General features: G+C 39.2%; 1 protein-coding gene across 1 annotated transcript in view; it reads left to right on the forward strand.

Annotated features, from left to right (window-relative positions):
- Positions 1-16638, forward strand: part of MCPH1 (microcephalin 1) — a 174638-nt gene that overhangs the window by 36672 nt on the left and 121328 nt on the right. Inside the window, exon 10 of the mRNA XM_069485068.1 lies at positions 14428-14465. Within this exon, the coding sequence (XP_069341169.1) occupies positions 14428-14465 (38 nt within the window). The remainder of the gene's footprint in view (positions 1-14427; positions 14466-16638) is intronic.

Here is a 16638-nt window from a genome sequence, read left to right on the forward strand (position 1 = left end):
GATTCAATAAAAAAATTATAGAATCTCAGAGCTATAACTTCCATCAGAGATTTTTTTGGTTTAGTACCCACTTTTTTTTTCTATACCCTGTGAAGATACAAGGTACCCACTTTTAATGAGAAAAGTCACTCTGTAAGTCAGTGGGAAAATCAGTCTTCTTTTTTAGACTTATTATTTTAAATGTATATTTATAAATGGGTGGAGGCTTTTTTATTTTGAGGATCCAGTTAAGCAATTTTATTAACTATACGATCTTAGCTTATAATATATAGATCATTGACAAGGAAAGATAGTTATATATCTTTTCAGCAGGAGAAATATAAAATGTCATGGCAAATTTTGACCTGTTTTCATTGTTACTTGTTGAATATTGTCAGACTTAGAGCCTGAAGAAGCTTAATGTAGGATCAATGTTAGTCCTCTAATAGAAAAACATGAATATGGTTTTTTTTCTCTTTGAAGGTATTTTGTTTATTCTACCACTTCTGGGTTTTGTTGTTGTTGTTATTCAAAATATTGACTATCCTCGGCAAAATTTTTATGAAAGGGCATCCAGTCATCAATTGGATAGCCTAAGTGGCCACATTGTAAAATCTCATTTTGGAGACATCTCTGCCAATCCAGACTGTCCCACGAGAAGGCAAGCTTGGGGTCAGAGCACAGCGATGTTTACAGGTGGCTTTCATAAGCCCGGAGGCCTAGAGAGATATGAAGGACCAAATACAGTATACTTATTTTGACAGCAGTTTTAAAAATAATTAAAGAATTACACACCAGATAGAATGCTCAAATTCCTAAAACTTTCTTAAATAGGGTAAAAAACAGATGTGTGATAGCTTGTATATGTTCTGATAATGGCTTCTTGCATGTTTTCTAGAATATGAACCCATCAGGACATAGACTATGTCCTATTCATCTCTTGATACCCAGCATAATAGAGTACTATAAACAAAATAAGTGCTCAGTAAATATTTCTAAGTAAATAAGGGATGCATTAATTTCCCATTCACTTTTTGAGTGACTCTATGTTTAAATTATTTCTGATGTTCTTAGCCATCACTAAGTAATGTTGTCATCATTGTTGTGTACTTCATTTCTTTTTTAATATTCTTCCTAAACTTGTGAGATGGTCTTAGTAAAGGCTGGACTCTTTTTTCCAGGGTCGTGTACTGTGGGCATTGTTGCTAAAGCGTTGACTCCTGAGCCAGAATTCCTGGGTTCTGTCCCAACTTCGCTGCTTACTAGTTCTATAATGTCACCTTGAGCAAAGTTACTTAATATCTGTGCCTCTGCTTCCTTGTGTGTAAAACAAGGGTAATAATAGTGCCAGTCTCAAAGGCATTATGCTGATTAAATGAGTTGAAACATGCAAAGAGTTTAACATAGTACCTGATGTACACAAGTGCTCAAAAAATATCAGCTGTTTTCTTCAGCCCAAGCGTGGGTGAAGAGCATGTCCACCTGTTGACTGTCCTTCACTTTGCAGCTATAACTTGAGATAGACTGGGTCCCTGTCACTTGCCTCATCCCCTTCCTACTCCCCAGAGACTGCCATGTGTCTTTAATAAAAATGACCCTGAAACTCCAGGATAGTTCAAACTACAACTTTCATTGGATTTATTAACAACAGTCATACCTGGGCCAAAATAGAATCTCTGGGCATAAGGGAAGGGAAGGTGGGTAGTATATTTTTTAAAAGCTCCTTAAGTGGTTCCAAGACAACAGTCCTCCTTCCCAGTTGAAAGCTTGGTTAGGGGTGAGATGGAGCTACATCTCTTTAGGCCACTAGCATGAAATTGTACCCTGTCATCTCACCCAGGAGGCAGGAGAGATGAGTTTTATAGTCAGTATTGCCTAAGCAGGCACTGTTGCTTCCCTGGAGAGTTCCCTGACAAATGCTTTCCTCATCTCTAATGTCGTTAGCACCATCCTGAAATAACTGAGATCTATAGACCTGTGTAAGTTGCACATAATATACTAATAGCTGCCATTTATTGAGCACAGTGACCTCATTTTAGATTGAGTTTTCTATTTCTCAGTCGTGTGGAGGTGCCTAAAAGAAAGTGTCTTTCAAAGAGCTGCGATCCTATCTTTGTTGTGGAGGCAGTAGATTTGGAATTACAGCTAATTTGGGTCTGGCTTCTTCAAAGAAGGAGCCTTGCAGTGGAAAGAAGATAGAAGGGTCTCAGTGGTGGGAGTAGAAGCAATGCTGGGTGACGAGAGGGTGAGAAAGGTCTAGCACAGATACAGTGTGGGTAGTCCATCTAGGGGCAGGTGAGAAGAGCTGCCAGGGTACAGAAGCCTTCTTGAATAAGGAGAACAGGCTATTTGAGTCACTTTTTGGTTAAAACAGAGAGATCACCTTCATGCTCTTTCCTCTCCTCTAAGAAAAAAGTCCTAGGATGAGTACTTCACTGCTGTAATAGAGACCCTAACATTTTATGAATGTGGTTTTACAATTTGCAATAATTCCAGGACTCTGGCTGTTTGCAATTAGATAGTGTAGTTGGCTAGAGGTATATACTTTCATGGTTTTGATTTTAAACTTAGCTTTCAAGTTGAAATTGCAGTGATTCATCCAAATGACAGGTGCTATTTATTTTTTTTCTTGAAAATTCAGCGTAAATATGTTGTTATTACACATTTAGGGGAATTGCCACACTTCCTGGAGGATGACACCCTTTATAAATATCCATGTACATAATGTCCCATTGTTCAGCCCCACTGCACACAGAAAGATAGGGCCTGTCTCATGGGTAGGTCCTTGAGGTGCCGATCACTTGACAGATAAGCTTACAAGATCGAAGGTGCCCTTGATTTCCAACACGGCTGTTTAAGTGATCTGTCACTGCTTTGATAAATCACTTTTGGCAGCATGTACCTAAAGCTGGCAGTGGTGGGGATGTGCTCGTCGTCACAGGTGTGGAGTCCAGCGGCAGATGTTGCTTTATGAAGCCATTTAAAAGCCAGCCGCCTCTTCATGGCCTGACAGTTGCTTTCAGCTCCCCTAAGCATGTTATTTTTTTTCTTGTTATGTATGAGGGAAACAAAATATTTCCACAGAAAATATTAAATAGACTCTTCAAAGAACTCTTTTGTTAATGTGTTCTCTATGTTCAATACAGAATGACTGATTTTTGCATGCATTATAAAATGCATGGTTCAGTAATGGTCAAATGTGTTTTGGTGGAAATGAAGACCAGTAAGGTTGGATAAGGATGGTCACCACATCAAGGTAGAGTGAGGCCAAGGTCAGAGTACACGCCCCACTGGGAGAGAGCCACAGGCACAGAGAGAGGAGCTGTTTGAAGAAATCTAAGATCTGCTGGTAAACATTCCATGCACTGGGCAAAGGAGAGACATGCAAGCCCAATTTACATCATTCTAGCTGCTAATTTGTAAAGTCTGGCTTACTGAATATACCATCTGGGGGATGTTAGGTAAATGACAGTAAACTATGTTAAATTGGTTTAGAAATATCAAATTAATCTGGTTGAGATATGAAGAAACTCAAACAAAACAATAACTTGCTAAAGTAACAAACTTGAATCCTTATGTTTAAAAAAAAAAAAAAAAAAAAGATTCCTTGGGAGTAAAAGAACTGTAGACAAGTGAAAGTCAGTTGCCCAAGCCAATGCTTCCCTGGTATAAATACCTCCTCTTTAGTGAGCAGCTGCTCTGCTGGGGAGCTGTTTGTGCGTAATCGCCACCCACCTCTGCACTGCCCCACCCTCCCCAGAGCCCGTCCTGTCCTCAGACGACTGGTCCAGCTCAGCACGGTCATTCTGTTCCTCTTAGCAGTAATTAGTTTGGGACTATGACTCACCTCTGTCCAATAAGATGTGAAAGGAAGTCTTACTGGGAGGTTTCTGGAAAAAGTGTTCTCCCACTCGAGATAGCCCTGGGAAGAAAGCTCCCTGGTTCCTGGGAGCTTTGTTGTGGCTGGATGCCTCTCCTGGAACTGCCTGAGGGTGAAGCCAAGAGCGTGAACCTGAGACAGGAAGGGAGGAGGGAGGAGGTCGGGCGCCTTGTAGCTGCTCACTGCTTGTTCCACTGACTTCAGGGAGATGCTTTAGTAAGGGACAAGTGGCTTCATCTGTTATGCTCCTCAGAGACGATGTAACGTGGACATTCAGAAATGCACAGCTATATAGGTGAATATTTGTCCTGAAGGCTAAATCTCACTTTAAATGTGGGTGGTTTTCCCAAGCAGGTTTTCCATCTCTTCTCTAGAGGAGCAATTATTTCCTCCCCAATCATAAGATATTTATTGCTTTGCCTTTATTAAGTCTTTTTAACTCTTTGTTCTTTTTAAAAGTTATTGCTTTTCAAAGAATATTTAGGAATGTAAATTATTAGATATTAATCCAGGACAATTTAGATTTTTTTTTTATTAAAGGAATAAAAACAGGATTGTTCAGAAGGCAAGGGGTTAAATGGAAGAGTGACGGATAAAAACTGCAATTCGAAATCAATGAGGCATTAAAATAGAGTTTGTTAAAACACTAAAATATGAGGCATTTCAAATAGACTTTTGGCATATACTTTTGTGGCTTTTGGATATGAGTTAAGACTTAGTTCACATATCAATGATGAGTCTTTGTAAGAAAATAATATACTATACGATGACTTTCAAACTGGAGCAACTTGGTGTGAAGCGCTTCTGATTCTGGTCTTTATTATTAGTGATTTTCATTTGGAAAACTTTTTTGAAGTCATACTGTTTTATTTTTCTGCGAAAATATCATCTGCTTTTCATTTTTAAATACATTTGCAATTTATTTATAATCTGATTCTGATGATTAAAAAGGGCACTAGAATCTTATCTCAGCATTAATAGGGTTGTGCCTTTTTTTCTTATTTTGTTTTTAGTATTTTTTACTGAGTCATTCTACTTCCTTGGGTAAAGTTTTAACCAAGAAGAGAGACAACGGATAGGCAACTAGGAATCAAACAGTTCAAAGGATTGGAATTGTGGTGTAATCCTTGAGGAGTGGAAAGACAGAGGGATGTGCCTGTGTCTCCGAACAGTAGCACCAGCCTGGAAATCCCAGAAATTTGCATATTTTCCCCCAGGTTCACCCCATTTGTTTTGGTGAGTTTGGGGTTATGTTAATATTTAGAGTGGATAGTGAAAGGAGTTCCTGCCCTACACCTGAGCACAAGCATTTGAGCAAGTGTTTAAGCCCACACCAAAGGATTCAAAGCCCAGAGTCTCTGCTCTGCAGCCACCGCCCATCACCCCCACCACACTCGGTGCTCTGTGTCCCCTCCTCTCCTGCCCCTGCCCCAGGCAGACGCACAGATTCTTATTTTGTTTGGCAGGTTAGAATTCATTACTTTCCTCAATTTGGGGAAGAGCGGTGTCCAGATGGTCCCAGGTTTCCCCAGGGAGAGCCCTTTGCACTGTCCTCCCTTGTGCTCTGTTTCGCAAGCGTCCTTCCTCCTTCTCCAGCACCACCCGGGCGTGCCTGGCTCCTATTCACTTTCCCCACTGTGGCCCCTGCTCTGTTGAGTGGAGAAAGGATTGTGTGAGAACTCGGTCCGGCATGTGTGTCTTCTCTGATCCCCAACTTGGCTTCTAATCTCACTCTCCCGGGAGGTGGGTGTGTGCGTAGACCCCGTGGGAGCTTTAGTGTTAGGTATTAAGTTTGCTAGATAAGACGTCCTATTAGTGAGGTAATATATATGGATTGTTTTAACAATTTGGACATTGATGATGAATTACTTGGAAGTATACTTTGTTTGTTTTTCACTATAAAAATCTAAAAGTCTTTATTCAAGATGAGTATTCAAAACTGATACTGGGCCGGGCGCGGTGGCTCACGCCTGTAATCCTAGCACTCTGGGAGGCCAAGGCGGGTGGATCGCTCGAGGTCAGGAGTTCGAGACCAGCCTGAGCAAGAGTGAGACCCCGTCTCTACTAAAAATAGAAAGAAATTATATGGACAACTAAAATACATATATATACAAAAAATTAGCCGGGCATGGTGGTGCATGCCTGTAGTCCCAGCTACTCGGGAGGCTGAGGCAGGAGGATCGCTTGAGCTCAGGAGTTTGAGGTTGCTGTGAGCTAGGCTGACGCCACGGCACTCACTCTAGCCCGGGCAACAGAGTGAGACTCTGTCTCAAAAAAAAAAAAATAAAATAAAATAAATAAAAAATAAATAAAACTGATACTGATGCTGTACTGATCACTATTATTGTATTATTCCAGAATGTTTAGGAAAGGTTTTATAGTTGTTAGAAAAAGCAACCTGAGTAGTAAGAATCCCTGGCATTCTCCTAATAAACAGTTCACTTAGGGGAAAAAGATATAAGGAAGGAACATTAAATTATGAAACTGTTAATGTAAGAAAGTTAAAGATTTTAGCCCCTGGGTTCTGCAGGGAACTCAGCTTTAGCACATGGAATTTATCCGATTAAAAACGGGGGATAGCAACAGTATGAAGAATGTATGTAGTAAGCTACTTGTTTAAAAAGACTGAGGTCTCTTGGGTCCATAGATTGGATCTTTCAGGAGACACTTTAAAAGTAGCTGCCAGGGATCTAGATAGTAGACTATCCCCAAGAAGTGATTTAAAGACATGTTTCCAGAATTTATCTTTTGTCAGAGCTGCTTTTTTTGTTTTCTCCATAGTCAAAATTCATATAAATATGTGATTCTGATAGTGCCCATATAATTAGGTGGGCCTATATCGGTAGTGAACAAGGTCAATCATCTTTGTAAATGTGTGGATTATCTTCTTATTTGACTTCTTTTTAAAGAAAAGGAATTTCACTGTTTACCTAAGACCTGGTACCTAAACCCAAAAGATTTCAAAGAATGTTTTATTTTTTAAATGTTTCTTTTTTTTATCACTAATAAAACAAGTACATTTGTTGAATTTGACCTACCTTTGATCTTACCAAAACAAAATCAACTAGACTGTTTCCTAAATATTCATATTCTCTCTCTCCCCACTCCTTTAGAACTTCTAGAAAATGCTTCTGCTTAAATTAAATACAGTGTGTCATATTTGTTAATCGTCTCTCCCTGGTCAGTGGATTATCTCATGAGAGCACCTTGCTGACATTTACTCTGAACGCCTTTCGATGCTGGTAACTGTCTGAACAAGTGCTTTTCCTGTGAAGGAACAGAGTCCTGCGTGCTTTTTTAACATTGAATAACAATGTTAAAACCATAAAAGTGTTGTAAGGTAAAAGAACAAATCTTTGTTATTTTCTAGGTATGTCTGGGAAATCTCAGACAGTTTTAGGTACAAAAGATATCATTTATGATTCGATTTGGGAAAGGAAAACATCAAAAGTTACAGGAAATTTTGAATACCTGATTACAATAGGATCATAAGTTACTTAGAAACAATACTTGACTACCTATTTAATAAAAGTGACTGTAAAAGATTTTTAAAGTAAACATAGAGGTAACATGATTGTAAAGAACCTGTCTCTTTCCTAGCTGGGCATTGTGGCTCGAACCTGTAGTTCCAGCTTCTTGGGAGACTGAGGCAGGAGGATTGTTTGAGCACAGTAGTTCAAGTCCAGCCTGAGCAACATAGTGAGACTCTACTTCCACAAAAATGTTTTTTAAATTAGCTGGGCATGGTGGTGTGTACCCGTAGTCCTAGCTACTCAGGAGGCTGAGACAGGAAGATCACTTCAGCCCAAGGAGTTCAAAGTTGCAGTGAACTACAATCGCGCCGTTGCACTCCAGCCTGGGCAACAGAGCAGGATCCTGTCTTTAAAGTAAACAGAAAAAAAAAAAAAAAAGAACCTTAGCTCTTTCCTAAGTGACTTGATTTCTAAAATACTCAAGGGCATAATAAAGTCAATATAAACCACAGAAGATTATTCTGGTAAAATACAGAATCTTTGGTACCTAAGCAAATTACACATAAAAAGAATAACTCTTTATATTTTAGGTGAAGGGAGGAAACCACAGAAACAGGACCAATAAATATAAAATTCATTCCCCCTTTTGTCTTTTGTTATGCTTTTTTGTACTTTGGAACAAATTGACACTTTAGGACGGAACTAAGAGGGTCTGTGAGGTCAGAACTAATTTCACGATATGACTAAGATGTTGACATGCAATGTGTTTGTCATTGCTATCTCCAAACAAATCTCTATTGATAATTATAACCCATCAAGAAATCCTTTTGGGGTCGTCAGTAAGCTTGAAGAGTACAAAACCCAAAAGCCCACCCCTTTTGGATAGAAGAACTACTCCTGTCTTAGAAAAATAGAAGTACGTAGACAGCTGTGTTTCTCTGAAAGTTATTCCTCCTAAGTATAGTATAAATCACATATTAATTATACCTTTTCACCCAGGACACTGACTTCTGGTTCATAGAGAGAACTGGGGGTGGATAAATGTGCACTGCCTGTCACACAATGGTGTTTATGCATATTTCATTACAGGCCCAAAGATACAGTCTCTCCGTAGCATATATAAAAGTAAGAAATAAAAGCATAGAAACTTAAAATTATACTTAGTAATCAGTGTTTCTATATTCTGTACCACTTAGCAATGATATAGGTATCTAATGAATATCCCTTAATTAATTCAATTTAACATTAGTTCAAGGTTTTAAGTTACCTAAAAATCTTGGAAATTATGTACAAGTTTTTTAACATAAAACAATTATTGTTGAAATAAGGTTTGTCAAAGTAGTGATTCAATTTGGGTAAGGACAAATTTACATTTTTCCTAGTCTTAAACATCTAGTAGGAGTAACGTTCATTTATTAGATGTGTAAATCTGTATAACTTTTGGAAGAACATGTACAAGTAGAATAAAAATGTATACTTTTATTATACTTAATGCTAATAACTCATAGAACATATAGCTATTTTTATTAAACCAAAAATATTCAGCTAGTCTTATTTGCCAAAGATTTACCTAAATATGTGAACTTGAATTCTTAAAACATTTGAGTTTTCATAAGAATACTATATATTTAGCACTCTCGAAAGTATTGTTAAGAATTCAACTTCTTTAATTTCTGGGAATTTTAGGAATATTCAATTATTTATTCCTAAGCCACTCAGAATAGAACTTCTTTAAGAGAAGTTACAATCTCATTTTATTATACCAGCTCATGTTGGTTATCTCAGGATGGGAGCTAATGGGTGTTTTGAAAGTTCCCAGCTAAATTGGGTTCCAGTACCATCTGTGCTAGCAACCCTTCCCTAATGGGAGACCAAGGGGAACTGGGTGTGGGTGCTTACAATGTGCCTTTCACAGGACACTTCTTTTATGGGGTGGATGACCTAATGCCTAGTTGTCCGACCCAGTTCCTCACTTGAGAAACGTGCTCATACTGGCAGACGCCCTGTGGCTCTTGTCTGACCATCAACTGTGGTGCTGGCAGCCTGCCCTTGTGTTCTCCCAGGCATCCTGGGGAATCCAGCCACTTGGGGTAGCCCCTGGTTCTTCAGATGGAAGGCGCAAATTTAATGCACCACCACAATAAGAGATGAGTTTGAAGACTTATTACTTACAGATCCTGAGGAAGGAGGGTTCCTTGAGTTGGGAGGGCAGTCCTCCATCCTCAGGTCAGGAAAGGTAAGGATGAGAATTCAGGTAGAGAGAATGAGGGAGGGACCCGTGGGCCAACACCTTTATTGGGGTCCAGGGCATTATTCAAGAAATTTTTAATTGGCAGGTTTAGAGCAAGCAGGCATGAGTTCCAGGAGGTCACACGTGACTGAGAGGTGATCTCCCAGTCCGTGCACTCCATGCAGGGAGTAGGGGTCACCAGGGCCAGCCAAGGCTGTCCCACAGGGAAGTGGTCACGAGGAGGAGGCTGTATAAAGCGATATCTGGATGGACCACTTTGAGGAGCACTCAGGGTAGGAGGTTTGGAGCTGGAAACTGTCATGGGTGACTGACCAACAGAATTGTTAATCGTGCAGCTCTCTGGGAGTGATTCAGCATCCCATCTCTTAGGAGAGACACGTGAGATAAGGAAAGGCAAAGTGGTGTGTCAAGTACAAAACCACTAACACGTGAGCCGCAGAGAGATTTCCTGAACTACAATCTTGTTCTGGGTCTACCAGCAGCTGGTGGTCTTTCTCGTACTTCATATATTCTTTTGTATAACTGATTGTTGTATTTTGTGGATTTTCCAATAGTAATAGCATTCTAAGAGAATGAAAAATACATTGACTTTCATAGATAGAAATTTTTTTCAACTCAACGGAACAGGTTGAATGCCAGCTGCACTTACAGTGCCTTAAGGGATATGCAACAACTTGGCCCTTCTAGTTGTCTTTGCTGTAGTTTTCATCTGTCTTGCTGCTGTGATTTGAATGTGTCCCCTAAAAGTCCATGTGTTGGAAGCATAAATGCTATCATAAGTACTAAGAAGTGGGACCTTTAGGATGTGATTAGGTCACGAGGGGTCTGCCTTGTGAATGATTAATGCCATTATTATGGGAGTGGGTTAGTTACTGTGGAAGTGGGTTCTTGATAAAGAGGATGAGTTTGGTTCGATTTCCTCTCTCTGTCCCGTGTGCTTGCTCACCGTGTAATGTCTTCTGCCCTTCCACCACGGGGTGACCCTCGCCAGATGGTGGGTGCCATGCTTGTGGACTCCCCAGACTCCAGAACTGCGAACCAAGTAAACTTCTGTTCATTATGAATTACTCAGCCTGTGGTATTCTGTTACAACAGCAGAAAATGAACTAAGATAATTGCCAATTAGATAAAATGCACAACTATCTTTAAAAAAATTTTATTGTAAAAATTTTCAGGCATAGAGAAAAAGTGGAAGAATTGTACACTGAACACTCATATACCCACCAACTCATTAAAGGATAATTTTTTAGAATGTTGTAATCTTGGCTCTTACTAATATGAGTGTTACTTAATTCATTAATTAATGAGGGAACCAGAAAGCTGTTACGTCCTGCTGAAAGGAGCATGGAATGAGCACACCACTGGGAGTGCTGAAATGCCTTTGATTCAGAAGTGCAAAACTGGCCTCTTCTGGAGTGGGAGGGAGTCAGTTGAACCTCCACTGGGCAGATTTTGCCTGTCTGTGGACAAGAATTCTTTACATTACTGTCAGTTTGCTACACTGGACAGAGTTGTAAAAAGCTCAAAGACAATGAAAGGCATAAAGCCCACAGAATCAGATAACCCTGAAGGGTGTGTCTGCAGCCATGCACAGTTTCCCACTGAAGTCACCAGTAATCTTTTGTTCCATTTAAGTCTTCTCACAATTTTTCCCTGCAGTTTTCCTCCCTTGTGATCAAAATAATCTCAAATAGTCCAGAAGTGTATGTGTAGTAAACAATGCCAAGTATTTCACAATTTTTCCCTCCCCGCCTTGATTTACAAGTGTTAACTTTTTTACTCTATTTACTTTGTCACATATTTATCCATTTCTCCATCAATCCTCTTATTTTTTAATTTATTTCCAAGTATGTTGGAGGCTTCAATACACACGGCATCTCCTTGGGAGTCTCCTTGATTAATCAAGAGAATCATACGGGCTGTATTTTCAGATTCCTAACATAAGAGATCTGATAAGCAGATATGCTTGTTGTTACTATAGATTGGTCTATTCATTTCATTACCATTTCAGTCCAGGGTGCATTTGTCTCACAGCCCTAACACATGCCATCTATCTTGGCCCTGGTTAACATCATACTCTAGGGAGGGTTTGCCTCTTTTAGGTTCTGAGGCTAAACCATGTAAATGAACCTTTAGTCTTCTAGATTTCTTGACAACATCTACAAGTTAGGGAAATAGAGACGCACAGTATTCTTTTTGGTTTGGATTTTCTTGTCTTCTGTATATTTTTTCTTTCCATCTAGACTTCCATTTAGGGTTTTGAGCTTCCTTGAAATAATTTCTCTCCTTCAGCCTGGGATGGGATGTACAAGTCTATGGTTGACTTGAATCTATCCAAACCTTCCTCTCCTGACACCGATAGGGGTCTTGCCCGTGGTTCTCTTTTCCTGAATGATATTAATAGATAAGACCTTAATAAAATAGATTAGTAGATTATGTGAGTATATATAAATTATGTACGTGTATATACACATATATAAAGTACAGTTGGCCCTCCACATCCATGGGTTCTGCATCTATGAATTCAACCAACTGCAGATGAAAAATACTCAGGAAAAAGTAAGGATGGCTGCACCTGAACTGAATTATATACAGATGTTTTTACTTGTCATTATTCTCTAAACAATACAGTGTAGGCCGGGCGCGGTGGCTCACGCCTGTAATCCTAGCACTCTGGGAGGCCGAGGCGGGTGGATCGCTCAAGGTCAGGAGTTCGAGACCAGCCTGAGCAAGAGCGAGACCCCGTCTCTACTAAAAATAGAAAGAAATTATCTGGCCAACTAAAATATATATAGAAAAAATTAGCCGGGCATGGTGGCACATGCCTGTAGTCCCAGCTACCCGGGAGGCTGAGGCAGTAGGATCGCTTAAGCCCAGGAGTCTGAGGTTGCTGTGAGCTAAGCTGATGCCACGGCACTCACTCTAGCCTGGGCAACAAAGCGAGACTCTGTCTCAAAAAAAAAAAAAAAAAAAAAAAACAATACAGTGTAACAGCTACTTATATATCATCTACATTGTATCAGGTATTATTATAATCTAAATTATAATAATATAATGCGATTGTGAGAGATGGGCAGTGACGACAACAAACAAGATGAACATGGCGTGACAAATGTCGAAAGGAAATGGCGAGGGAAGGGTGTGTGGTGTGGGGCTGCAGTTCTAGCCAGGTGGTTATGAGACAGTCTCCCTGAGAAGGTGACTTCTGAGCAAAGGCCTGAAGGAGATGAGAGAGCCCTGTGGGAATCTGAGAAAAGAACATTCCAGGCAGAACAAACAGCAAACGCAAAGGCCATGGCTGGAAGTGCACATGTCACATTCAAGGAAAGTGTGGCTGCTGCAGCAGCATGGGTGAGGGGAGAAGTCAAAGGTGAGGTCGAAGGGCACAGGGGCATCTTCCGTGGGGCGAAGTCAAGGAGAAGAAGCCTCATGTCGTCGTAGAAGTCAAAGAGTCATCAAGACCGTTTCCTTTTCCTTTCCTCTGCACCCCGTGGTCCTAGAGATGGTGCTTCCCACAGTGAAACCCTACAGGCTTCCTTTGGATGGTTCTGCAGAACCATTTGGGGCTGGTCACAAAACTGGGCCTGTGTATTTTCATTCAAGAATGACATTGAAGAGCAAGATGAAGTTTCAACCATATCTTGATGACTAGAGACTCCCACATAAAGGCCTTGTCTCCAGACTTAAGCCAGGTAGTTGTTCCATTTGTGCTATCAGAAATAGGAAGAGCTAACAGTAGAATATTCTGCAGAGACAACCAAAAAGACAGGGAAGCAGTCATCTGTTTACCTTATCTATCACTCCTGGGGGTTGTTCCTTTGAATATCTTTTTGATTCATATTACCTCTTCATTCTTCCTTCTCCACCTTCCTTGAATGTACTTATATAGCACACAGGCCCCTTCAATTCTATCATTCTAGTCAACCTGTGGTCCTTTGAATGGCTTTTGTTCCTTCTTTGCATTTACTTCACATTGACCATTCAAGACATGAGTGACTGTGCAATGGTTATACTACACAGTTGGTTGCATTTGAAGTATTAATATCACATATGAATTACAAAAGTAGAGGAATAAATGTGAACTCATTTCTGTTTATACGTGTAATACACACACACACACACACACACACACTCTCCCATAGAATGAACATTTGGCTGAATATATTACCAAATTGTTAAATAATAGTCATTTCTGGCTGGTGGAATTACTGGGAATTCATATTTCTAATTATATATTTCCATAGCATTTAAATTTTTTGCAGTGTGTATTTCTTATGAAAGTAAAAAAATATTTAAAATCTTTTATTTAAAAAAAAATTTACAATTCCAGTTAATAGCAGATGCCAACACAACAAGTAAGTTTCATTACCTGTGCCCCTGTGTGCAAGGGATTTGCAAGGCCCATGCAACAAAAGCACAGACATTTGTGCACATTTTCTGAAGCGAGAATGTGGTGGCCTAGAAGCCTTAGGAAAAGTGGTTGTTAAACCTGCAAACATGCTCTTCTTACTCCTTCCTTTGAACTCCGTAAAGACATTGACACATTCGGAGGTCTGCTAGCTAACTGGTAGGACAGACTTCTAGAGGGAAATATCAAATATTTGTTTTTGCTCTGCTACCTCATGCCTGGATTATTTTGGATTGGTTTTGGGATAGTATCTGAGTTTCTATCTCTTGGGCTATCTTTTCCAGGAATATAAAGTTTTTTTTCTTTGATATATGCTTAAATGTTTATTTTTAAATGACGTAACTTTTCAAAAAAACTTATGAAAGTTTATTTGTGTGGGAAAAATATTTTTTATATTTTTGACTGTTTTTTGTTCCTTCTCTTTTGAAATCTCTAGCCAACAAGAACATTAGTCATGACAAGCATGCCATCTGAGTAAGTATTCGTTGTTTTGATAACTTTCTATTCAATGTAAAATTTTAAACTTTTCTGCCATATACTCTAATTCTCTGTACTTTTAGGCAGTTCGTAGCTCTGTCGTGTATCACTTTTGCTTTATATAATTAATATCTGAGTTAGAAAATCATTGAAAATAAAAAAATGTGGTTAAATGTGTACCAATGTGGAAAACCTGGGAGAAAAAAAAAGAAAAGAAAAGAAATGGGAACAGTTTAGTGCTGAAAACTTTTGGGGTTTGTTTAGACAGCATTAAGAGGGTTTGTGCTCTTTTTTGCTATTCCTTTTGTCTGCTTAAAACCTAATGGCTTTGTCTTACCACCCCCACCCCCATGAACGTTCAGTAAATGGAGCAAGGCTGACCGAAACCTTCCCCGTAAAGGTCTTAAAGAAACACTGTGGTGGAAAGCTTCCTACCGCTGTACTGAACCAGCTATCTGCACGTTTTGTGGAAGGGTTAATAGCCTGCTGGCATGCTCTTATCATCTTCCTTAAACATTGAACACAATAAGAACATCCAACAAAAATAGAGTGCTATATTCTTTGTAGCAGATTTTTGAATTCCTGTTTAAAGGGGAAAACCATGATTTTTATATCAATCAGAGGTTTTATAAGGTTTTCAGACATTCATCAAAACACTGGAACATTTCAATGAGAAATATGCTACATAAAGAGTAGACATTTAGGATCCTTTTCCTGCTCGTGGGCTGAAAAGAAAAGGATGGATAATTCAAGCACCATACATTAGATAGCGAAAAAGGAGCTCACTGAAAATGTTTGTAAATATATTATGAAATATATTGAACATTCTAAATAGTCTAATACAGAAATGAACATTGAATACGGGTGTAAAAGTTTTAAAAGTCTGTATTTTTTTCAAAAATAAAAAAATTAATAACTAGTTATTTTCTCATTCAAGGTTTAAAAATAAAATTTTCATTTAGGTCACATTCTTTTTTACTCTTTGTTCCGCCCATAGACTTCTTGTGTGGGTTAAGAGCAAGACCGGGACATTCTGACTCCATACAGATTAACCATGCCTTGAGGAGACACTTGTTACTTATTGTCACATCCAACAAATAGCTGGCAACTGCCAGACTTGGGATGGAGAAAATTAGATATTCAGAAATGAAGAGTTCCAGAGAACATTTAGTTTAGAGGCTTTTACTTTTTACTTTTTGTTTTCTTTTGCCATTTTTGCCTTTATTTTTTCCAAATTTAATATTTTTTCATGACCTAAGTAAGCACAGATCCTCCGGTTGGAGTGGTGAGGGGGCCCAGATCTTGACTCACACACATATATCTTCTCTACCCTGGTGATCTCTAAGAATTTTAAAGTGTGACATGAGTCAGCCCTTTCATTTTACAGATAAAGAAACTGAGGTCTTAAGATGAACATATCTAAGATCACTAGAGATAAAACTAAGAAACACCATCATTTGGAAGGAAGAGGGTTAGAGACAGTCTGTACAAGCATGGACAAAAGCCTCTGTCTCTTTGTAATATTAATACAATTTTTAGAGAGGAGAGGTGTCTGTTTAACTCACCATGTACATCACAGTGTGGCTCAGAAACCCTTTCATATCCTTGGTATTTCACTGGGGATTTTTAAAACTTCCGGGGAGACAGAGAGAGAGAAGCAATGTCAGAGCTACAGGCATTAGTGTGTCATTGTAAAAGGAAGAGAAGAAGGACTGAGAGTTATTTGGTAAGGAAGTTAGATGGAAGGAATTTTTTTTTTTTTAACAAAAGGATCCTCTAAGCATTAAAGAAAGGACAGAGCAGGAGAGAACTGGTGATGAGCTTTGCGAAACACAGGGGCCTCTGTCAAAGCCCCAGGTTGGAGCTGATGATTTAATAAAAAGAGTCTTTTTCCCCTCTCCGTAGAAAAACTATGTGTTTGGCACTCAATAAATGTTATGTTTTCAAAATAAAGTAAGTAAGTGAGAATCTTGGTCTTGACCATGTGCAAATTGGTTCAAATAAGGTCTGGTTTCTGTTGCCGGCTCTAACGGCCGGCACTGGGGCAGACCATTTGCAGCCTGGAGGCCTGTTTGCTCAGCCCTTCAAATAGTCTAAGTTGAGATCTCAAGTTTTTTTTTTTTTTAATTTATCCAAGTTTCAAGTCATTAATTAAGACGTGAGCACCATA

The sequence above is a fragment of the Eulemur rufifrons genome, chromosome 12 (genome assembly GCF_041146395.1).
Source record: "Eulemur rufifrons isolate Redbay chromosome 12, OSU_ERuf_1, whole genome shotgun sequence".
Classification (NCBI taxonomy): domain Eukaryota; kingdom Metazoa; phylum Chordata; class Mammalia; order Primates; family Lemuridae; genus Eulemur; species Eulemur rufifrons.